Below are 23,980 nucleotides of genomic sequence, written 5' to 3'. Positions count from 1 at the left end.
TAAAACACTTTATACACAAATGTCAAAAAAATTACTTGAATCAATGACCAGTACTAATAAAGCCCCATTCTTACAGATCATTAACTAAAAAAAGTTGGTTTAGGGTTTAGTTACCCTTTAAAATTAGTGCATCATATATTGAAAATGTCATGTCAAAGATTCCCGGAAGGCGTCTTTTTCTGTGGATTTTAAAAGTGTGCTGCGGCATCACGTTAGGAGACTTAAAATGTTCCGAGTCAAAAGATTACTCGTTGTTCTGGCGGCCATACTTGTCATCACTTAAATCCTAAGAAAGATTGGTAGGCATACAGCGCATGCCTGTGTAAGCCCTAGACTACACTTCTGATTATAAGCATTTTCCCACAAATTAGAAAAAAAAAAAAAAATACAGTATCTATCATTATGTGAACTGATGAGCATGGATTTAATGAAGCTATGCAAAAAGACAACCATACTGGCATAAAAAATAGAGATTCAATAATGATCTTATGTCATTGTAATCTGTGGTCATCAGTCACTTTTATTAATAATTTATCAAGCCCCTTTTCTGTTGAATGACATTTCCAAACTGAATGAATGACTTGCCTCCTCTCGTTCAGCCAGTCAGCAGATCCTTGTTCATGAACGATATTAGTGATACTATTATTTTGTTTGTGAACGAGTGTATCGGTACGTTTATTTTCTTCTCGTTCATACTCAAACGACCGACTGGTTTAGTGAAGGGGTATTCATTCAGTGGGTAAAAGCAATGAAATTATTCTACACAGCCCGTACACGAACACTATTGGCTCGTGCTGTACTCAGTCTTTACAGGAATGGAAAGTCACCAAAGCAAGAGCTCATTGGCTTTAAAAGGGAGTGATTTCAGAGAAAGAGAATTTAGAGTCAGTGGATGGACGTGAAAGAGAAAGATTCGTTAGTTTAAAAGATTTGATAAATTTTTTTGATTGGTTCACAAACAAAATATCATACTCATACATAACCAGCAGTGGGATCAAGAGTTGCCCAGCAATGCAGAGTCTCCACAAATCTGAAAAATCCGAACCACATGTGATTACAGATTTTGACAGACGTTTCTCTCCTCCTGAAGCCTATCAGTTCCCAGCTCAGCTGGTAGAGCAGACAAAAGGGGGCTGTCAGGGGTTTTAGCTTTTGTGTGCCAAACAATGTGACACTGGTGTCCATTTTGGAACCTCAGAAGTATATAAACAGCGTGCTTTTGGCATTGCAGTTGTATTTGCCACCACAGGCTAGACACACAGTTGTACCAATAATTTAAATTTTACTTAAATATTCTACACTTGTTGCATATTCCACACTTTATTTTTGTTATGTTGTCCACTTATAATATTAGGCAAGGTTTCTGGCACTAAACAGTTGCAATTTAGATGAGCATGACCATTTCCAACCTCTCTCTGATACTTCAACGATCTGTTTTAGCTTCTCTACCTTTAAGAGTTCTGCATGTACATGGCATGTTAGTATTGGATAAACTTTTCAAATGTGAAATAATTACAACACACCTACATGTGGAATTGTCTGGAACAATGCCAGCCGATCATCATATATTGCCACATCAAATTTAGAAAGAAGAATTATTGTTTCAGTCTCACTGAAATTGAACTTTTGAAGTGTAAGCTCTTAAAAGAACACGTACCGAGTCTCCTCCACAATGACTGATACTTTGGTTAAAGACTTACGAGAAGGTCCAGTGAGTTGGCGTGTATAACATTAAATGCACAGTGCCTCACTATGAGTGTCAGAATTACTTTATTAGTCTAGATGTTCGTTTTGTGTTGGTAATTAAGCTCTGAGCATCAAGTCTGTTATGTGATACTCCCCCGCCACATTTCTCCATTTGTTCTGACCTAGTCATTATCAGTCCTTAACTAATGTGTCACACATCATAGCATTACATTCTATCGCACACACCATCCCTGGAAACCATGAGGGGAATGTCGCGACACGATTGGCTTAGTTAAACACGCATAAATATGATTAGAGGCCCTGAAGGACAGGCACTGGATAAACCGTTGCATGCTCTTGTGGCCTGAGAGAGAAGATACAGGATGTTTGGCTCCACTAGACTCCGACTGTCTTTCACACAGCTACTCAAGTGAGACCAACATATGTAAAACACGGCGAGGGAAGCGAGCAGCTCTCGATAAGCTGTTTACATCTGATCCCTCTCCGCCCACGTCAGCTTGGCTTGGCCAGCTCTTTCGGGTTTTGGTTTCATGATGAAGGCAGCGACTCACAAGCTTGTTTGTTCTTGCACTTGGGGAGTTGTTTGAATATAGGACAAATGCTTTGTTGCTGTTTTTTTTTATGTTGAGTTAAACAGTCCCAATTGTGGTCTTCTCAAAATCAATGTTTTGTCCAATGAGAATGGACCACTTAGGACTTAGCTTGCATGCTTTAAAGCCCAGCCATGGTGGGGTGTACATGGGGAAAAATACACTTTTATAGCTTATCATGTATGTGTTGGAGAGTGGCTTCATTGTAGCTCTTCATTTCTCCAGCTGTTTTTCTAGTCAATTAGAGATTTCAGCCTCAGATCTCGGAGAATGTTTAGCGATCCTGGATATTCCCTTAACTGATTTTGCCAAACATGGAAATTGGATCAGCCGAGCCATATAAAATGGATATTGAACTCAGTGAGCCTTAATAATGTAACAGTAACGGGCAGGGCTGCTCATTTTAGATGTCGTAGTAAAGGTTTTCCCTTGTTAAACGTGGTCCCAGTAAGGGGGAGGGCAAACCTACCACCGAGTCGAACAGTGTGTGTGAAGACTCACAATGACACATTGTGACTTACGCAGTTTCATCTCCCTCTCCAAAACAGCTGGTTGCCCAGGCTTGTTCTCATTTTCTTTTTCTTTCATTCATTTCTAGTGTCTTTTTAACAGAAGCTACCACTGATATTCCCACCCCTACCAGGCAAAATCTTGAGTCAGGACAACTGCCACATGTTAACTCAAGAACTCCTGTCTGTCTGTCTGGCTGCTGGCGGTCTATTGTGATTTTTTTTGGACTCTACCTCAAACTCGCTATCTGTCCGTCTAGCAACCTCGCGATCTGTCCGTCTAGCAACCTCGCGATCTGTCCGTCTAGCAACCTCGCGATCTGTCCGTCTAGCAACCTCGCAATCTGTCCGTCTAGCAGTCTAGCTTCCTCACTATTTGTCTAGCTAGCTGTCCAACTACCTTGCTATCTGTCTGTTTAACATTTGTCTAGCTGGCAAGCTTGCTGCTTCATTATCTGTCTGTCTAGCATGCTAGCTAGCTACCTTGCTATCTGTTTAGCTAGCAGTCTAGCCACCTCACCGTCTGTCTGTTTAGCTAACTGTCTAGCTATCTGTCTAGCTAGCTGTCCAGCTACCTCACTGTCTGTCTGTTTAACAATCTGTTTTGCCTCTGTTATCAGTCTTGCTCACTAGCTAGCTACCTTGTTATCTGTCTGTCTAGCGATCTGTCTAGCTTGTTGCTAGCTACCTCGCTATCTGTCTGTCTAGCTAGCTTTCTTTGTGTATATGTTGTGTATGTATATTTTTAGAATACATTAGTCAACACCACTGGTGTTGTTTGAAATTAAAGCCTTTAGCTCTTTTGCGTCTTCATCAGTATTTCAACCTCCATCTGCCTCCATCTCCATCGTTTCCACAGTCTTTGAAGCCTTAAAATAAACCACCTCTCCATCTATTCTATCTTGCAAGTGATCTTTTACAGATCTGCTTGGTGTTATGCATTATTAGTTAAACCATGCCATAGTGATGATATTTCACAGTAAATTTGATTACTTGATTTGATTTTTGCTGTTATTTCTCTCTCTGTACAGCTTCCTTGTCAAACAGGCAGCTGATTGGATCTAAAGTAGGACACAAATTGGACGGGTCTTGCTCTCAGAGCACAGATGGAGGCAGCGAGTACTCCGAGGACTGCCCAGCCAAAAAGAGGTGAGTAACCCTCATTCTGTCTATCTCTCTTTGTCTCTGAGGTCAATGTTAAAGAGTTGTTTGGTTCCCTGTCATGTCACTCAAGCTTAAAAAGCTGAAGCTGCACTTTTAAATTAGCAGGATGAATGTTTATGAGAAAATATGGCATTATTAGGAGGAAGTCAGGAGTGAAATCACGCTTGTCACAGACAGTCTCAAGATAATTCACTTGAGTTCTTGAGCTGTCCGCTCTCCTGTTTATTTATTACATTTTTTACATTTCTGTCTTTATTTAGCAGGAAATGGTTCATGACAGTATCCTGAATAATAAAAAAATATCTTCATTTAGAGCACTCGGATGGCCCTATAACGAGTGAAAATTCTTAAAATGAATCACTGTCATGGTCGTTTTTAATTAATAACTTTAAGACGCGCTTAAACACTTTCTAATTATTCATTAGAAAGCAGACATGTTAATATATCCAAGCACAGTACGTAATTAACTGCTCTGCATGCAATTTTGGAGGATTTTGTAATCTGTGCCTTGTAAAGCCTATAAAGATAATGCAAGCATTTCGGAGAATACATTTTTTTTCAGCTGTGCCTTTTGAGGCGGAAGCTGCCTGGAAATGGTGTGAAAAACAAGTAGCGGGTCTTTTTCTATAGCAAAATCATAAACCACTGACTTCCTCGTCCACATTAAGAGCAAGATAAAGCACTTTCTGGGCTCTCCGTAGGCCTACAGACAAACAAACTAGATCTCTTTGTTCAGTATTAGAACTGAAACCCCCAACAAGAAGAGGCAGCTATCCATTAAAGCCAAAATCTGACTACCCACTTTGGCCCCACACTATACTATATATACAGATATATATATATATATATATATATATATATACATACAGTGTGTGAGTGTGTATATGTATGTGTATATGTATATATATACTCACACCGATCAGCTACAACATTAAAACCACTTGAACCATTCAGATATGATATTCTTCTCACCACAATTGTACAGAGTTACTGTAGACTTTGTCAGTTCGAACCATTCTGGCCATTCTCTGTTGACATCTCTCATCAACAAGGCATTTCCATCTGCAGAACTGCCCCTCAATGGATATTTTTTTATTTTTGGCACCATTCTGAGTAAATTCTAGAGACTGTTGTGTGAAAATCCCAAAAGATCAGCCTTTACAGAAATACTCAAAACAGCCCATATGACACCAACAATCATCTATGTGATTATCTAATCAGCCAATCATGTGGCAGCAATGCAGTGTATAAAATCATGCAGATACGAGTCAGGAGCTTCAGTTAATTTTCACATCAGCCAACAGAATGGGGGAAATATTTGATCTCAGGGATCTGAACCATGGCATGATTGTTGGTGCCATATGGGCTGGATTGAGTATTTCTGTAACCACTGATCTCCTGGGATTGTCGCGCACAACAGTCTCTAGAATGGTGCCAAAAACAAAAGAACATCCAGTTAGTGGCAGTTCTTTGGACGGAAATGAGAGAGGTCAACATAGAATGGACAGACTGGTTCGAACTAACAAAGTCTATGGTAACTCAGATAACTGAGATGCGGGTTGGTGCTGTTTGTGGCACAAGAGGGGCCTACACAATATTTGGCAGGTGGTTTTAATGTTGTGTGTATGTATATGTGTATGTGTATGTATGTATATATATATATATATATATATATATATATATATATATATATATATATATATATATATATATATATTTGTTATTATAGTGTTCACCTTGATCCAATTCTTAACTTTTCTATGTTCCAGTTCGCTCAGTATTTGAGTCACTGTCCCATCTCCTCAAACATTGACTTTGATCTGAGTGTATGACCACACTCAATACACAATCACACAACACTCACGTAGATGGGCGGCGTTAGCATTATGGAAGGCCTATTCATCAGGCCAACTGTTTAATGACACAACTTTCATGGCGTGCCATAAACCCCCTCACAAACACGTTTGCATAGGCCCACTGAAGAGGCCTTTCTTCCTCTGGAGAGTCTAAATTAATCCCACCACCGGTTCTGAGAACAAAACATCTCTGAGCACAGACGCTGCTTCAAAGACAGTGCTGCCCAGCGCCCACCAAACACCACACAACGCGGCACTACCTCGCAGTGGCCAGACCTCAGCAGATGTCCATTTTAGTCCCCTCGTGAAAAAAAAAACCCCATTCAGCCAGCTTCACAGAGACCTTCTGTCTGGGGTCTGTCTATCAAATCGCACGCACCTATGGGAGACCAAGAAATATTGCTTGTGTGCAGGCAAAGTTCAGCATGCACCACATGTCCCTGGTCCTCCTGTCATTTAATATCTTGTTATAATCATTAATCAGTGCGCTGGCCAGTAGACGCAATCATTAAAACAGCCCTGAGAGCTAAGTGACTGAGCAAGTGTGAGACAAAGAAAGAGCAGAAGAAAATATGAGAAAAGAGAGTAAAAAGATGTGAATCGCAGGGATTTATATAAACACAAAGAGGTGAATTTTACTAAACCGTTACAACACTTTTGTACTCCGTATTTTTGCATGAAAACCTGCGCCGTCTTCACTGAACACCTGCAATCCAGTTTTAACTAGGTACTGAAATAGCTCTGCGGCATATCTAAATTAAGTCAGTTTCATTGTTTTAAATGCAAACATGCCTTCTTTCTGTGTAAATTAAGTTTCTTTTGAATTGCACTTAATTCACCAAACTCAGAGCTCTTTGTCCGGTTGTGCTTTTACCACTGATGGAGAAAAGTGTTATATCCAGACGCTTTGGCACATGCAGTGTAGTTGAGAGCACTTCTAGAGTTTTAAGGAGTCTTTTTGGATGCCTGGATCACAGTGGGGAACCAATATGATCCTCCACAACAGGGTATTCAGATCTGACCTACAAGTTTAGGAATTGCGTAGTTCAAAGTTGACAAAATATCATATTAGTGAATTCTCCTCAAAGATTTAAAAAAGCAGCATTGTGGGTCATAGAGTGCTTTGTTCTGCCTTTCCTTAGCCCTGCACACCGGAGAAGCCTAGTATTAATGAACCACTCCTTGCCCGACATTGAACACTCAGCTGGACTTTCAAACTTGTTGTGCTTGTTTGTTTAATGGGAAAATGTTTGGGCATCTGCTGTCCACATAAGATGGCAACAAGGAGTCCAATTGAGGTGGTGCAAAGGCCTTTTGCACCTGCCCTCCAATAGACCCAACAAGAAAATGAGGGAGTGTGAGGCAGACAGAGGCACAGGTGCAGGGGCTGGCCAGGTTGCAGGGGGAGGATTTTGAAATTTGTTTGGGAGAGTACTTCTGTTTGCATTCCCAGGATTGGGAAACAGGAGAGGGCGCGCTCGAAGTTTCCGAGTTGTGCCTAGTGACAGAGCAGCAACTTCCCACCTTTCGTTTAGAATTACAGCAGCCCAGACACAGACAAATATACATTGGATCCAAATTAAAGGACACAATGGGGCATCAGATGTGGCAGGCAATTAAGGGGGCTTTCTTTTATGTGTGTATTAATGTTTACTTGTTTGAGATCCTCTCTTAGAGAGTGAATCATTGCAATTGTTTGTCTATAGTGTCTGTGCAAGCGTGCCAAATAACTGGAGTTGGCCAGTGACAATAAAATTCTTTACACTTTTTTTGGCTATGCTCGAACTGGAATACCAGCATACAGTACTTCATGTGTGATATAATTTTTCAGATGTTAAAATATTTCCTCTTATTCCCTGGTAGCAGGTTTTACTACAGCATGCTAAAAGTGTTTTCTCCCTTAAACTCCACATCTAGATCTGCTTCACTGGGATTTATGTACAGTATGTCTAATTAGCACCAGGTCTACGAAGTTTGACACAGTATGTCTGTGTTCTTAGCAGTAGCAAGTCTTTGTACTTGCTTTGCAACACATAAGCAAATCTAGTCCGCTAAGACCAAACCTATTAACTTGTTGTTTCCGCAATAATACTTAGAAAAAAAATTATTCTGAGAGTTGTCATGACTGAACTACTGGTAATTTCTAGGTTGATTTCTATGAAAACAATGTGAAGGCTGTGGCTCTTTCAGTATTACTAATTTATTGTATTTTTTTCACTATTTACGTTTACATTTATGCATTTGGCAGACGCTTTTATCCAAAGCGACTTACAGTGCAATTATTACAGGGACAATCCCCCCTGAGCAACCTGGAGTTAAGTGCCTTGCTCAAGGACACAATGGTGGTGGCTGTGGGGATCGAACCAGTGACCTCCTGATTAACAGTTATGTGCTTTAGCCCACTACGCCACCATCACTCCATTTGCCATTTGAAATTTTAAAAATCATCATTAAAATTGCTTCTGGTTCATTTATCACACTGGAAATGTAAGGTCAAGTTGAGCACTTTAAATCATGATATATCATATTTTAGTCACAGTAGGCTCTAGTTGTGTATTGCACATTGCGTCTGTGGCTCAGCTGGTAGAGTGTGTCAGCCGCTAATCGCAGGGTTGGTTGTTCGATTCCCGGCCCACGACTCCACATGCCGAATTGTCCTTGGCCAAGACACTGAACCCCAAGTTGCTCCCAATGGTAGGCTAGCGCCTTGCATGGCAGCTCTGCCGCCATTGGTGTGTGAATGGGTGAATGAGACACAGTGTAAAGCGCTTTGGTAACCTGTAAGTTTTAAAAGGCACATATAAGTGCAGACCATTTACCATTTTGGCCAAAAGAAGTAGACTGTGCATAGTATACATACTGCGTACTACTTAAAAAAAATAAAAGTCAGGTGTCTCCCTTCTGTCCACTTTAAAACGTGTCCTATTTGTGTTGGCACAAAACGAACATGGCTTCTGTACATATGTCTCTATAATAGCCATATTGATTTTCCTCTAAATACATTGCCAGTGCTACATACTACACAATGCACTGTAATGTTACGGCAGATCAATGATGACAGTGAATGGCGATTAGACGTGATGGCATCCTTGAATCGTGTTTTAAAAACTGTGCTTTAGGATGAACAGAGAGGTGTAGCGTGAGAAGAGGAACCTCAGGTAGGCCATTTGGCTCCAAACTCAGATTGATTCGCCAGACAAGAATGTCCTGTGTTTGAGGACTTGAACTGAGGTATTTGCACACTAGATGGTCATAGCTGCTGATTGGCTGAAGCTGGATAAGTGTGAACATTAGGCTGTAAGAGACATCATTTTTATGTTATTGATAATGCTTGATGGTTTTTAGTGAGTAAATTCACCTGTGCATGCATGCTTTTGTACATATGTGTGTTTGCTCTATTACTCTGCTTTTGAGTGGCCTAAAACCTTCTGCCTCTGAATAAAAGCAGTGTTGAATGGCAAACATGCACCATTAGCTGTGTTTTGGGTTTGGTTTGACAATATCTCTGAGTTATGTGCACTGTTCTTAACCCTTTTTAGATATATAGTACATGTGTCCGTTTGTTTGTGGATGCATAACAAAGGAAGTCACCCACTTTACATTGACTCTTTTAACTTTTCCCACTTGTGCCTATATCTTGTCCGGAGTGGAGTGCATGTACAGATATCATTGTCAGTTTTATTGTCATTTCTTTGCAGAGCAGAGAGAAAGCTAAAAGCAGTTTCCCTGGAAACCTTGTTGCAACATTCAAGTCAAAGGATTTGCCCAAGTTTGTGAGGGTCATGTGAAACATCAAGTTGTCTTACAAAAGTTTTGTTTGAGACATTTGGTAGCAAATAAACCAAACGTGTAGATTCTGCTTTGTTTCCAAGTTATGTCCATGGAAATATCAGTAACTATTACCTTTGGATGAATGGTAACTGACTACTAATCCTACGAAGACTACTAATTTCTATGGTTTACTGTACAAAGTCTTTAAAAGGCTACGGGGGTTGGGGTTGGTTTGGATTTCACTTTGGTTTATCTTTGTTATCATTGATTTTAGATTACACCACCCATAAACAATTGAAAAATTGTGTTTGGTCATTTACATATCAGTCAGACAATCTCTTCCATTCTAAGTAGACTTTTCTTGGCTAGAATAAGCTTTATAGTGGACCAGAATTCATTGACAGTCACTGCAAGACCAGAGCAGACCCAGCAGATATGATAAGTCAGATTTTTTTCAATGAAAAGCTGCATATCTCCTTGTAGTCTCTCTCTCTCTCTCTCCACTGTTTTTTGCCTTGAAACATTCTAGCTGTGCTCAATGATGCCCAGCAGAGTTTGGGTGCATCAGTGTGACATCATGCATGAGCGGCATATGAATGTGTTAAAACAGTGGAGGGGAGTCGTGGGCTCTCAGCGTCTGGCTTAGTGCCAGTCTAGACCACCTGAGCTCAGCCTTGCTGCTCTATTGTTAAAGCACACAGGCTGGGTTAAGTTGCAGCCCTATATAAAGAATGACAGACTTCTTAAGTGGGGACATGGGATTTAGACAGAGATTTTTTCAGGAGTGCTGGTATCTCTGTCTGTCTCGGTTTCTCAGTCCCCTCCAAGGCCTCATTGGCTCACGCTTCTCATTATGTTGCAAAAAGCCTTCAGTTGTCTTGAAGGAAATCATGTCCAAATTGAATTACATGTATCGATTGCCATATTTGTATAATTTGAGCTCTGGATAGCCATCATCCTGCAGGAACTTAATAAATACCTCCTGAACAAACAAATTAAAATATTTTATATATTTATATCTATAAGAATTGAACATTGAGCAATCTTAAAAAAATCTAGGTAACATGATGCAGTAAGAGTTGTTGAGTAAACTCAAAAATGTCTTATTATCCTCAGTAGCATTGCTTTGTTTAATCAATGTGAATTTGTTTGTCCACTAAATGCAAAAGTTCTTGTTGAGAGAACTACTAATTACCAACTGTCAAATCGCAGTATGAAATCTTTCATTTTGTCACCATTTCTATTAAGCTTAGATGAAGTTAACTGCAATCTTTATCTTTATAAAATGCATAATATGTCCCTAATATCTGATATTAGTGAAATAGGTGTCCTGTGAAATCACAGCACTAAGGGGCTGTTCAGACTGGTCACTATAAAGCAAGATGCAACGCAGCATATAGAACAGAATGTAGGAGTCTTGATGTGCATTTTTAAAAGTTATTTTTAAACTCGCACAACATCTAAAAAAAAAACTTGTCTCTCTTGCGCATGATGGTGAAAAATCTGCGAGATGACGCGGTGGTCAAAGACGTCCATCTCGTGCATGTTGATTTTAAAAAAACTGCGCAGAGGGACGCAAAAATGTATTTCGTGTGAACGGCCCCTAAGCTCTACAAACAGCTCAATCAGCAAGTGTTAAAAAATCTGAAACCTTGGAGGCGCCTCTCTACATTTTGTACGCTCTGGTTTGCTGGCGTCGGGTTTGCCGACATGTATTTGGATGGTGGGATGTTGGCGAGAGGGGTGAGCTTATTAAGTAGCTAAATGTTTTTGCAAAGAGCTTTTTGTCCAACAATCCATATTTTTATATTCCTGAGGTATTTGTTAATATAATAGATGTATTTTTAAAAGGCTGTGGATGAAGGGTGGCATTTCTAGGTGACCCCTGGGTTGTATTCTTCTCCTAATGACCTCTTTGACCTCACATATTCGTGCTCACCTGACTAATGAGCTAATACACAAGGGCAGAGTGGTGGGGCGAAGGGTTAACCATCAGTCCAATATCAAACCATCTTTCCTCTTATTGACCAGAGAACTTGACTCAGGCAGGCATAAAAGCAATTATAAATGATCCGTAGTGTGTTCGCAGGCCCAAAGTTTATTTTAAAGAAAGAGAGAGAACTCTTCATGGAGGGGCATTGAAATCGCATTCATTTATTCTCCGGCCCAGGGTCAGACATCATCTCTTTTCTGAGTCAGTGTGTTCCTGCTCTCAGAAGTCTAGCATGGGCAGCTGATTTAGAAACTGAATTGAAAAGTCAGCTATTTATCTGCATAATAAGGCAAAAAGTCTCCAGATCATAAAAGTACTCCGTATGATGTTTTACACTAAGAACTTAATTTATAAAAATGTAATTAAAGCTCTCAGTTTATACAGTTTACACACAAAACATCTGATTCATTTTACTACATCAGTTTATTCAGACTGTTTGTTTTAATGAAGCAGCTCAAAACAAATTAACTATACATTAATGTTCCCTTTGTTAAGAGTTCATAAAGGGGATCATTAATGACTAATAAACCATTTACAAATGCATTGTAAATCATTGATCTGCAGTTATAACAACATGAATGAAAAAGGTGACTTTCATGCATTACTTGCCAAGTAGCGAACATTTTATGTTCACTTTCCATGTTATTAAATACACTCATTCATAATAATATTACTTGAAAACATAAAATACCCTAATTCATGATTGATGTCACAATGCAGCAAAAATAGACTAATATAGTGAGATTAAATGGGATTATGTCATTTTTCTACAGTCCACTTTGTGTTTATATAATTATTGTAATGTCTTGACTCACTTATGTTGTCACTTTTTTTTTACATGTTGATGCCATAAGAATGGTTCTACCTAGTCCTAGTTACCTAAAGTCCTCTGCAAAAAAACACTTTGTCTTCATGCTCATTTACATCTTATATCATATAATAAAGACTGATGACCATTAAGCCGTACTGAACTTTATGTACAGGTTTATAAGTGTGGTAAATCTTTTTTAATTGGTTATTAATGTTGAATATGTGTTATTAAGCATTTATAGCATGTGAGGTAAAATGGCTCACTATTATGAAGGTGTTATATGAAAGTCATCCTTTTTATGCATGTTGTTATAAGTTGTTATTATACATTTGAAAATGACTTATTTGTCATGAGCTCTTTTATAAACTCTTAGCAAAGGAAAAATTGTCGCTGAAAGATTTAGTGATATTAGTATTTAGATATAGGGCTAATATTTAGTGAAATATTCCTGTTATTGTTACGTTTTCAGATAATGCTAATGTCTTTATTAAGTGAAATAGAATTTATTTGCAAGTTATTTCTTACAGTTTTACACTCTAATACAATTCGTATAGTTGAGTTAACAAGCGCTTTAATCATTCAAAATGACAAATTCAAACTTTCAATTTATTTATGAGCCAGACATTTTTTCTATATTGTTTTTCATCCTAACCAAGCACAGTGGGTTTGTGTTGTCACAGTTTTGTAGTGTTTATCATTTCAGCACTGTTTATTAGATCATGCTCATGAATGACCCAGAATCAGGGATCCCCCTGCGCTTTGTTGGCTGCCATGGGCTGCTTGGCACATGTGCCGCTATCTCCTTAACACACTCTCTGAGCCAGCTGCTCTGCACTGGCACAGGCTGCTGGGAGAGTTTATCAGTAACATGTGGCCCATCTGGAGCTGTTTAGCTTTAGCGCAGAAAGAGAGAGTTCGCACGTGTACTAGAAACACAGCAAGCCAGTATAAGAATTAAAAAAGGTTTCCTTTACCGAAAAAGAGTCCATTCCCCTTTATTATCATTCACCACTTTCTTACTTGCTTTGTGTGCCTCTCTTTGTTCGCAATGCACAAATTCTGATTTGTTTTTCAAATGCAACCTTTAGGACTGTCCATCCACACTGTCATTTTGCAAGTAATTAAATCTGATTGATTTGTTTAGACAGTGTAGTAAATACAGTTAATCTAGATATGTTACCATTGCAAATGCTTAAAGGGATAGTTCACCCTAAAATGAAAATGTTGTCATTTCCTTACCCTCGTTTTGTGCCAGAATCTGAGCACAAAGCCTTAAAATCCGGCTGAATGGTTTGACAGTTTTTTGCAGTTCATAGTAAAAACTGAAAATCTATACTGCTGCCTGTCTGTACAAGGCCAGTCTGTCCCGGTCTGTCTGGCAACATTTTGAGAATAGTTTTAATGAGAGTGGATCATTTGACTGTCTCTAAAGGTGCGTACACACTGCCAGCGACTTTGTTGCTGCAGGTCGCCAGTGGCTGGCTGTGAAGAGTCCATTCCCCTGTGTTCCCACTACTGGTTGCCTAGTAACGTTTATAAATGACATTCACGGATGTCATTCCATTGCTGTTGTCAGCGAATCTCTTTTCTTGCCGCTAAAAACAAACATTTTGGAGGGAAAAAACTAAATATAAACGGAATCAGTACCTAAAATGCTTTATATCAATGATGAATGAGAAACAAGGCGTGCTGTTTGCCATAGCGGCTGTTTATCTGCGGCGAAAATGCAAATGTCGGTCTGTCTGAGTCCACAAAATCCCCACGATCTCAGATGCGCCTTTCCACACAGTATTTTTCTTAAAAATGTCCTTGTACGTGGGAAGAGACATATCATAGAGCACTGGAAAATTTCTAACAGCAAGAATTAGCCTTTCATCCATCTTTCCATTACTGCAGGAGCTGAGAGAGAGTAGGCTCACGTGTCTTCTCTCCTATTGGCTGTCGCTTCCGTAAGTCACTCTTCATTTGAATAAAGTTGAACTTGTCTCAACTTTGTCACGCCGCTGGACACGCCCACATCTAGTTGCCAACGGTCGCGATGTCGCTGGCAGTGTGTACGCACCTTTAGGCCTTTAGTGATTTTTGTAACCCGCACACACACACACAAGACGAGACAGTCACAATGTCGGAGGAAAAACTGCTTTATTAAACACAAAAGCGTGCTATGTACAAAAAGGGCAAATCCAGTGAAGAGTAGTCGAGGGAAGCGTGAGGTCAAAAGCCGGGGAATCAAGATAACAATAACAAGAGGGTCGAGGACGGGAAAACAGTTAACAACTAGGGACAAGTGGGAACGGAGACAGGGGAACAAGTTGGCAAGCTAAGAGGTAAAACAGTAGGGAGGTCAAAACTAGACGAGACTAGCAGGGCAACGATACGGGAACTAAATACATACAATAACCAACCCGAGTGAAACGAAAGGGTTGTGATATATATAGGGGAACAAACGAGCGGTGCAGGTGAAACGAATAACTAGGTGATGGGACGAGTGCAGGTGTACATAATAAAGGGGTGATTGAGAAGCCGTGAGTGCAGGTGGTCATAATGTTCAGGCTGCAGCGAGTGAGACGAGAGCATGAGTCAGAGGGGGAGAGAGTTTACGAGCGAGAGCTCAGAATAGCAGAACGAGCGCAGGAGCTCGTGGAGGGAGGAAACAGAGCGCACGAGCTCAAGGGGGCGGAGCGAGGAAGCGGAAGCGAGCATGCTCACGGAGTGTATGGGTGCGTGCTCGAGGAAGCCGGAGATGGGGCAGAGGAGCCGGGTTCGTGACAGTACTCCCTCTGAATAGGACGGCTCCTGACGGCCACGCCTGGGCTAGCGTGAGCTCGAGGGGACAGAACGAGCGCGGTGAGCTCGAGGGGACAGAACGAGCGCGTGAGCTCGAGGGGACAGAAGGCACAAAAGGGGAATGAAACAGTCCATGGGGGTCAACGGGCAGTTCAAGGCAAGGTCAGGGGGAACATAGTGGACAGGCGGGTGGTCGGGAGGTCTAGGGGGCAGCCATAGGGCAGAGACTGGGTCAGGAGGTCTGGAAGGCGACTGGAGGACAGGGACTGGGTCCGGGGTCTGGAAGGTGACCACCGGACAGGAATAGGGTCCGGAGGCCAGGGAAGAGGCCACAGGACAGGTAGAGGAACGGTAACAAGGGGAGCAGGCAAGACCCAGTGAGGAAAGGTTTCAGGGGCGGAGCCGTGAAAGGCGGAGTCGTGGAGGACTTGGGAGACTGAGCCTTGGAAGGCGGAGCCGTGAGAGACTCGGCAGGCGGGAATTGAGAGACAGAAGAGGCGGCCGAGGGAGGCTCGGGGCTCCGGAGGCAGAGCCAGGAAGGCTCAGGAGATGGAGCCGAGGGAGGTGGAGTCGCAGGAGGCCCCAGGGGCGAGGCCCTGGTGGGCTCTGGAGGTGGAGCCGAAGGAGGCTTTAGGGGCTAAGGCCTGGAAGGCTCAGGAAGTGGAGCCCATGGAGGTGGCGCCGAGGAGGCTCCAGAGGTGAAGCCCTGGAAGGCTCTGGAGGCAGAGCCGAGGGAGGTGACGCCGTGGGAGGTGGCGCTGTAGAAGGCTCCAGGAGTGAAGCCCTGGTAGGCTCTGGAGGCAGAGCCGGGGAGGTGATGCCGTGGGAGGTGGCGCTGTAGAAGGCTCCAGGAGTGAAGCCCTGGTAGGCTCTGGAGGCAGAGCCGGGGAGGTGGCTCGTAGGGAGGCTCCAGAGGTGAAGCCCTGGAAGGCTCTGGAGGTGGAGCCAAGGGAGGCTTTAGAGGCGGAGCCAAGCAGGAGGCTCCAGAGGCTAATCTCTAGAAGGCTCTGGAGTCTTAGGGAGCAGAGCCATAGGAGGCTCGGGTGGTGGAGCCGTGGAAGGCTCGAGAGGCGGAGCCGTAGGGAGGCCTCGAGAGGCTGAATCTCTAGAAGGCTCTGGAGTCTTAGGGAGCAGAGCTGTAGGAGGCTCGGGTGGTGGAGCCGTGGAAGGCTCAAGAGGCGGAGCCCTAGGAAGCTCTGGAGTCTTTGGGAGCAGAGCCATGAGAGGCTCGGGAGGTGGAGCCGAGGGAGGCTCTGGAGGGGAGCCGTAGGAGGCTCGGGAGGCAGAGCCATAGGAGCCTCTAGTGGCCGCAGCCCTGGGAGGCTCGGGAGGTGGAGCCGTAGGGAGGCTCTGGAGGGGGAGCCGAGGAGGCTCGGGAGGCAGAGCCATAGGAGCCTCTAGTGGCCGAGCCCTGGGAGGCTCGAGAGGCTTGAGGGGGAGCCTTGAAAGACTCGAGAGACGAAGCCCTGAGAGGCTTGAGAGGAGGAGCCCTGAAAGACTCGAGAGGGGGAGCCCTGAGAGGCTTGAGAGGGGAGGAGCCCTGAGAGACTCGGAGGGGCGGAGCCCTGAGAGGCGGAGGAGCCCTGAGAGACTCGGAGAGGCTAAGCCGTGAGAGGCTTGAGGGGTGGAGCCATGAAAGACTCGAGAGGGGACGCTCTGAGAGGCTGGAGGAGCCCTGAGAGACTCGAGAGGCTGGCCGTGAGAGGCTTGAGGGGTGGAGCCATGAAAGACTCGGAGAGGATGGAGCCCTGAAAGACTCGGGAGAGGCTGAGAGCCGTGAGAGGCTTGAGGGGTGGAGCCATGAAAGACTCCGGAGGGATGGAGCCCTGAGAGACTCGGGAGAGGCTGGGCCGTGAGAGGCTTGAGGGATGGAGCCCTGAGAGACTCGAGAGGCTGGCCGTGAGAGGCTTGAGGGGTGGAGCCATGAAAGACTCGGAGGGATGGAGCCCTGAGAGACTCGAGAGGCTGGCCGTGAGAGGCTTGAGGGGTGGAGCCATGAAAGACTCGAGGGATGGAGCCTTGAGAGACTCGAGAGGCTGGCCGTGAGAGGCTTGAGGGGTGGAGCCATGAAAGACTCGAGGGATGGAGCCTTGAGAGACTCGAGAGGCTGGCCGTGAGAGGCTTGAGGGGTGGAGCCATGAAAGACTCGAGGGATGGAGCCCTGAGAGACTCGAGAGGTGAAGCCGTGAGAGGCTTGAGGGGTGGAGCCCTGAGGGACTTGAGGGGTAGAGCTCTGGGAGGCTCGTGGAGGAGGAGCCCTAGGAGGCTCGTGAGGGGCCCTTGGAGACTCGTGGAGGCGGAGCCCGGGAGGGCTCAGAGGGGCGAGCAGAACCCGCAGAGCCGTGGGAGACTCTGAGGGCGGAGCAGAACCCGGCAGAGCCGTGGGAGACTCTGAGGGCGGAGCAGAACCTCGGCAGAGCCGTGGGAGACTCTGAGGGCGGAGCAGAACTCCGCAGAGCCGTGGGAGACTCTGGAGGGCGAGATGCAGCGGGAGACTCTGAGGCGAGCAGGCTGCAGAGCCGGGAGACTCTGAGGGCGGAGCAGAGGTCTGCAGAGCCGTGGGAGACTCTGGAGGGCGGAGCAGAGGTCTGCAGAGCCGCGGGAGACTCTGAGGGCGGAGCAGAGGTCTGCAGAGCCGTGGGAGACTCTGAGGGCGGAGCAGAGGTCTGCAGAGCCGCGGGAAGACTCTGAGGGCGGAGCAGAGGTCTTGAGCACCAGACGAGACTGGGGAGAAGGGGCCCTCTTCCTTCTCTACGCCTTCGGCCAACAGGGACGTGGCCATGGGGACGGTCGAGGCTACAGGCGCTGGCTCAGGGGGTCGAGGCTACAGGCGCTGGCTCGCTGACCGCGGGCAGACATGGGCGCTGGCTCACCGGCCGCGGCAGGCAGGGGCGCTGGCTCGCTGGGTCGCGGGCGGGCATGGGCGCCGCTCGCTGGTCGCGGGCGGCATGGGCCGCTCGCTGGTCGCGGGCGGCATGGGCGCCTCGCTGGCCGGCCAGGCTTCGAGGCTGGGGCCGATAGGCTCGGACTGGGGCCGGTCAGGCTTAGGGACTGGGGCCGTGGTAGGCTTCGAGACGGGGTCTTGGTGTGGAGCGCTGGTTCAGTGTCTGCCTCCCCACAGTGAACGAGGAACCAGAGTACAGTAGGGCGAGGTCAATAAACTGAGCCAGGTTAAGGGGGCAGCCACCACCAGGCATTAATGATGAGGTTGGCTCATTCAGACCACATTGAAAAATGGTCTTCAGAGCCACCTCATTAAAATTCACCTGGTACGCCAGGACACAAAAATCCATAATATAAGCCTCCACGGTTTGGCTCCCTGACGCGAAACCCACGAAGTTGGGCCGCTGGGTCCATAATGCCGAGGGCGGGTTATGGGTTACACAACCGCTGCCTCGCATAAAAACCCCTTGGTCAGCGCCTGAAGAGCCGTGAAACCTCTCGGGGTGGAGAGCTTACGGCGCCAAAAACGCATGGGAAGCATAAACGGGCTCAGGGGCAGACACAGGTGACGCAGGGTGACAAAAATCAAAAATCGCGACGTACCTGCTGGCCCTGGGCTGTGAGCTCGATCATGCTTCCACACCGTAGCTCCTCGCTGAATGTGACGTGTTCCTCCGCTCTAGTGAGCCGCGCGAATCCTCAGCGCGACGCATTGTGACTGTCTTCGTGAGGTTGGTTATTCTGTAACCCGCACACACACACACAAGACGAGACAGTCACAATGTCGGAGGAAAACTGCTTTATTAAACACAAAGAGCCGGCAAATGTACAAAAAGGGCAAATCCAGTGAAGAGTAGTCGAGGGAAGCGTGAGGTCAAAAGCCGGGAATCAAGATAACAATAACAAGAGGGTCGAGGACGGAAAACAGTTAACAACTAGGGACAAGTGGGAACGGAGACAGGGGAACAAGTTGGCAAGCTAAGAGGTAAAACAGTAGGGAGGTCAAAACTAGACGAGACTAGCAGGGCAACGATACGGGAACTAAATACATACAATAACCAACCCGAAAGTGAAACGAAAGGGTTGTGATATATATAGGGGAACAAACGAGCGGTGCAGGTGAAACGAATAACTAGGTGATGGGACGAGTGCAGGTGTACATAATAAAGGGGTGATTGAGAAGCGCGTGAGTGCAGGTGGTCATAATGTTCAGGCTGCAGCGAGTGAGACGAGAGCATGAGTCAGAGGGGGGAGAGAGTTTACGAGCGAGAGCTCGTAATAGCAGAACGAGCGTGTGAGCTCGTGAGGGAGGAAACAGAGCGTACGAGCTCAAGGGGGCGGAGCGAGGAAGCGGGAAGCGAGTATGCTCGCGGAGTGTATGGGTGCGTGCTCGAGGAAGCGGAGATGGGGCAGAGGAGCGGGGTTCGTGACAATTTTAGAGTGATGTAACCTTAGTCCTTTTCCTTAGACAATACAGCAAAATGATTGGATTAAATCCAGTATTCTCTCGATAAGAGGTTTGTATGCATTTTACAACATACGTTATCTGCAGTTTAATATTTAATATTTTATTTGTTTGATTTAGGAGTGAAATCAATAGAATAGTGCAGCTGGCCATGACAAAGGATGGATTTACCGATTATAGGATGTGTAATGAGTAGTCTTGAGCATGTAGACTCAAAGTAAACTGTGTTAGAGATCAGTCAATCTGCAATGCTTGTTTAGCTGTGTAAACACAAATCAAATAGATGGCATACTGCACAAACATGGCAGAGAATGCTGAGTGTTATGACTATATCTACAGCAGAGAGTTGATCATTTAACCATGCTTAAATCCAATGTACAGTTTTTCTGCACGCACAACATTTAGATAAACAAATCTAAGCAGATTTAGATTAGCTGCATAATTTAGGGATCTTTTTTGTTATGCATAAAAATTACCTTTGACCATTGGAAAAATATTTATATTTATATTGTAAAATTTTGTCTGCATATTTTAGAGATTAGTCGCATCATACTTGGCGTGAACTGGCCTTTATTTTGTCTATTGATGGTTGATACCAAAGTATCAAAAAGAGACTGTTGTCTTAAAGTTAAGCCTCAATGTTAATAAATGCGCATGACAGAAAACAGGGCTGCATGATCGGTATCACATTGCAAGGGTTTTCATCCATCCCTCCTCCCCTCTCTTCCCTCCTAACGCTCAAACATCTCTGCCCCCGGGGTCTATCAGTGCCTGTCCTCCCTTCACGGCTCCATCCATCTCCCTCTTGCAATCATTCATCTCTCTCTCCCTCCCTGCGAGAGTCTCCCCTGCTCCACTCATCTGATCCGAGAGAGCCCGAGCCTGCTGCTGAGATTAGGAGTGACTCCAGCTGCTGAGGAATGCTTTGATGATCTGGGCGCTGATGGGGAGGTGCTGACACCAGAGGGGTCGTCCCTTTTACCTCTGGCGCCACCAATGTGCTTTTGTTTGCGGAAGCTTTCCACCTCCTCTCGTTCAGCTCGATTTGGTGCTCTTATAGAAGACCATCAACTCTCTTTCAAAACAATTGCTCACACACAAATTAGAGAGTGTTAAAGTGGAGTCCCAGAGCTTGCAGTTCCTTTGTTGATCTATCTCCATGCTGTGCGCTCATGGCTGTTGAGAGAGATCACATTACTAAAGATTTCACACCAGATCACAGAACACGGTCAAATGATCACTTTGAGGCCACAGGCTCGTGTTTAATATCATGTCCTCCATCATGCCTTGAATAGGCATGTGATCAGTTCTGAAGTGTCCTAATTAGGCACAATGCAACAAGTTTCCAGTGACAAGCAATTTGTCACCACACAGAACACGGCCGGTCGAACACTTTGATGTCACAGACTTACCTTTAATATTCAACTTATCAGTTGTTTAAAGTTTGAGATGGTTATTAGGGTCAAATATGTCTGGCCGTTTGCCTCTTTAGTTTCAAAGACGGTGGAGCGGTGATAGGAAAAATAGTGAGAAGAGAGCAGGATGGCATCAGGAACTGACTTAAGCTGGTTGCACACATAAGTAGAGCATGTGCTACTCGCACTAATCCCCAGGCTACTTTTCCAGCACAAGTCATTTTAAACTCGGTATGCAAATAATTAAGCATTAGCATGTTTGATGTAATGTGAAGCAGGCAAAGCATCTAAACTTTGCGTGACAGCATCATGCAAAAATTCATGTGTGTACAACTGGCATATACCATGCGGTGTTCTCCTCTCTGGTTCAGTCCAGTTTACTACAGCTGTTGCTTATAAAGCAAGGCACAAAGGTTAATTAATTATTCTGTCACACCCCTTCACCTCGCCTCCTAACCTCCATTTAGCTCTGTGTATCCATCCCTGTTTCTTTTCCTTTCTGGTGTGGCAGGACTAACTCCTCTCTCCTGCCACTGTCCCAAAAGCTAATCAACGACAGAAGAACCCTACATGTAACATCAGATTGGGGCGTTCTTTGAAGTGTGAGGCAGAGGGATTAGAGGAGGATAAATCAGGACATCCTGCCATAATCCCTCCCTCCGCATCTCCCCAGCAGGTGCTTGGCCCACTCTCTTTTTCTTCTTCCCCTTCTTCACTTTTTCACTCTCGCTCTCTCTAGATCTTGGCCAGCAGGACCGACCTCCAGAAATCTTCATTCTCTCTTTGACGTCTTCTTTCGTCCCACTATTCTAAATACACTATTATACACATGTGTAGGATAGAGAGAGAGAGAGAGAGAGAGAGAGAGAGAGAGAGAGAGAGAGAGAGAGAGGGAGAGAGAGAGATTATTTTGAGGCAGATACATTGAAACTGGAAGAAGATTTTGAGGCAGATACATTGAAACTGGAAGAAGGCAGATACATTGAAACTGGAAAAAGATTTTGAGGCAGATACATTGAAACTGGAAAACGATTTTGAGGCAGATACATTGAAACTGGAGGGAGGTTTGGAAGAAAATACATTGAAACTAGGGAAAGGTTTTGAGGCTGATGCATTGAAATTGGAGGAAGAGTTAGAGGAAGATGCATTGAGGCCAGCGGCATGTGCAGATGCCTTATGGTCATATCTGTTAATATCAATCTGATCTCTAAAAGAGTTTAAACAGAAATGCATCCAGTTTTCACTCTTCAAACTTGACCTCAGTCACAGCTCATCATCACAGGTTTTTGGGCTACAATGAGCTAGGTAACAGGATCAGAGACCTATTTCCTGTAGTGACCTTACCCTGTTGTGGTTTTTATCAGCTGTAAATTATGCATGAGCCTTTTGTTAAAAGACTGCCATTGTAAGAGCAACCATATCTGTCCTATTAAGGAGTGCACAGACTGGGAAGCTCCGTGGGGCTATTGTGTTGCACTGTCTCTCACCTACTGAGGAAGGATAAGACCAGCGGAACCCAAAGGCCCAGATCAGTCAATCTCATGTCCCCTCTTCACCCATCCTATCTGTAGGATGTGGTTGGATCCCATCTCCACCCCTCTCACTCATGTTGCAATTTACAGACTTCTCTCTGAGAAAAACAGATGGTATGAAATATACCATTGTATACCACTGTTTGAAGGAAAGCTTGAATGTGAAGCAAACTTCATCTGGAGAGCACTGTTCATTTTGACTGACAGACTTTTTTTTAAGTTGACAAGTCTACATGATCCAAAATAACTTCCCTGGAAAGTTGTTACTTCTTAGCAATAAAGAGAGTAGGTTTTTGCCCAACCCTGTATTGTCACAATCGTCTGCTTGAAGTACATTGTGTGAGGTCTGTGCAGTATTTACACTGTATATTTGTGTTGACCGGCGGACATTAAGTTGTAAAATCGTTTTGTGTAGCGATTTTGCTACGTCATGCAGGCTATCCCAGCATGCACCTCTATCTCAACTCTACTGTATACTTGCATGCCAAACAGTTGGCCATTATGCCCTTTAATGAGGAACAGATAGGATAAATAGTCCAATAAAAGCATGCAGTTTCTGAGATTCAGAGCAGTCTAGACTGACTCTGTTAACCATGACAGCATTCGTTTTTTTAACTGGACTCTTTTTTTGCACAGCTTTGTCTGAATTACTCTCTTACTTAGCATTATTAACACTTTTAAAAGAAGTAACTCTGAGTTCTAAATAATATTTAGGTTTATTATGAAAACCATGCCAAGAGAAAGAGATTGTTTTCTTTCTTTTGCAAAGTACAAATCCTCCCCTGGACCGATCTAAATGAGGTTAAGCCTCAGCCTGAAACACTTCAGCAATCAATAAATAATGGGGTGGTTGGCTGGCTCATAAGTGCTTTGTTGTTTTTCTAGCATCATCGTTTAAAGCGCTACTTTTTATGAGTGTGTTTGTTGGCTGAAATCTCCACTCAGCTGTCATTTGTTCCTCCAGCTGTATATCCAACTTTACAGTGAACTTTTTGCCTGTGTAATATCCACTGATTGATGTCTGTGTTTGAGTATGGAATTTCAAGCCCCATTTGAAAAGATGATGCTGTTTCCGAAGTTAATTACATTGCAGATCATATATGTGTCCACTATAGGATGTTCCTGCAAACAATCAGAGTTCATTCTAATCTGTTGTTAATATTTAGGTCTGTGAGACAGTCAGTCTTTTTATCCCTTTTTCCTGTCTTCTGAGTCCAGCACATCAACATAAGGCCTGAAATATATTTTGTGCGATGATGTATATATAATATACTCTATGAATTTGAACACAAACGCTTCTAGCTATGATGCCTGTTGATTTGTTCACCGTGGTGTTGCGAAATGTGTCAGAACACAATTCATAACACAATGCAAATACTTGTTGCATCATCAACGTTGACATAAAGGCCTATTATAGGGGTGAAATAGGCTTTGCAA

General features: G+C 44.2%; 1 protein-coding gene across 1 annotated transcript in view; it reads left to right on the top strand.

The window, feature by feature from the left end:
- jarid2b (jumonji, AT rich interactive domain 2b) overlaps nt 1-23,980 on the top strand; it is a 148,503-nt gene that overhangs the window by 73,460 nt on the left and 51,063 nt on the right. Inside the window, exon 3 of the mRNA XM_052136285.1 lies at nt 3,838-3,955. Coding sequence (XP_051992245.1) covers nt 3,838-3,955 — 118 coding nt within the window. The remainder of the gene's footprint in view (nt 1-3,837; nt 3,956-23,980) is intronic.

The sequence above is a fragment of the Xyrauchen texanus genome, chromosome 10 (genome assembly GCF_025860055.1).
Source record: "Xyrauchen texanus isolate HMW12.3.18 chromosome 10, RBS_HiC_50CHRs, whole genome shotgun sequence".
NCBI lineage: Eukaryota > Metazoa > Chordata > Actinopteri > Cypriniformes > Catostomidae > Xyrauchen > Xyrauchen texanus.
This window is presented reverse-complemented; position numbering and strand designations above follow the sequence as displayed.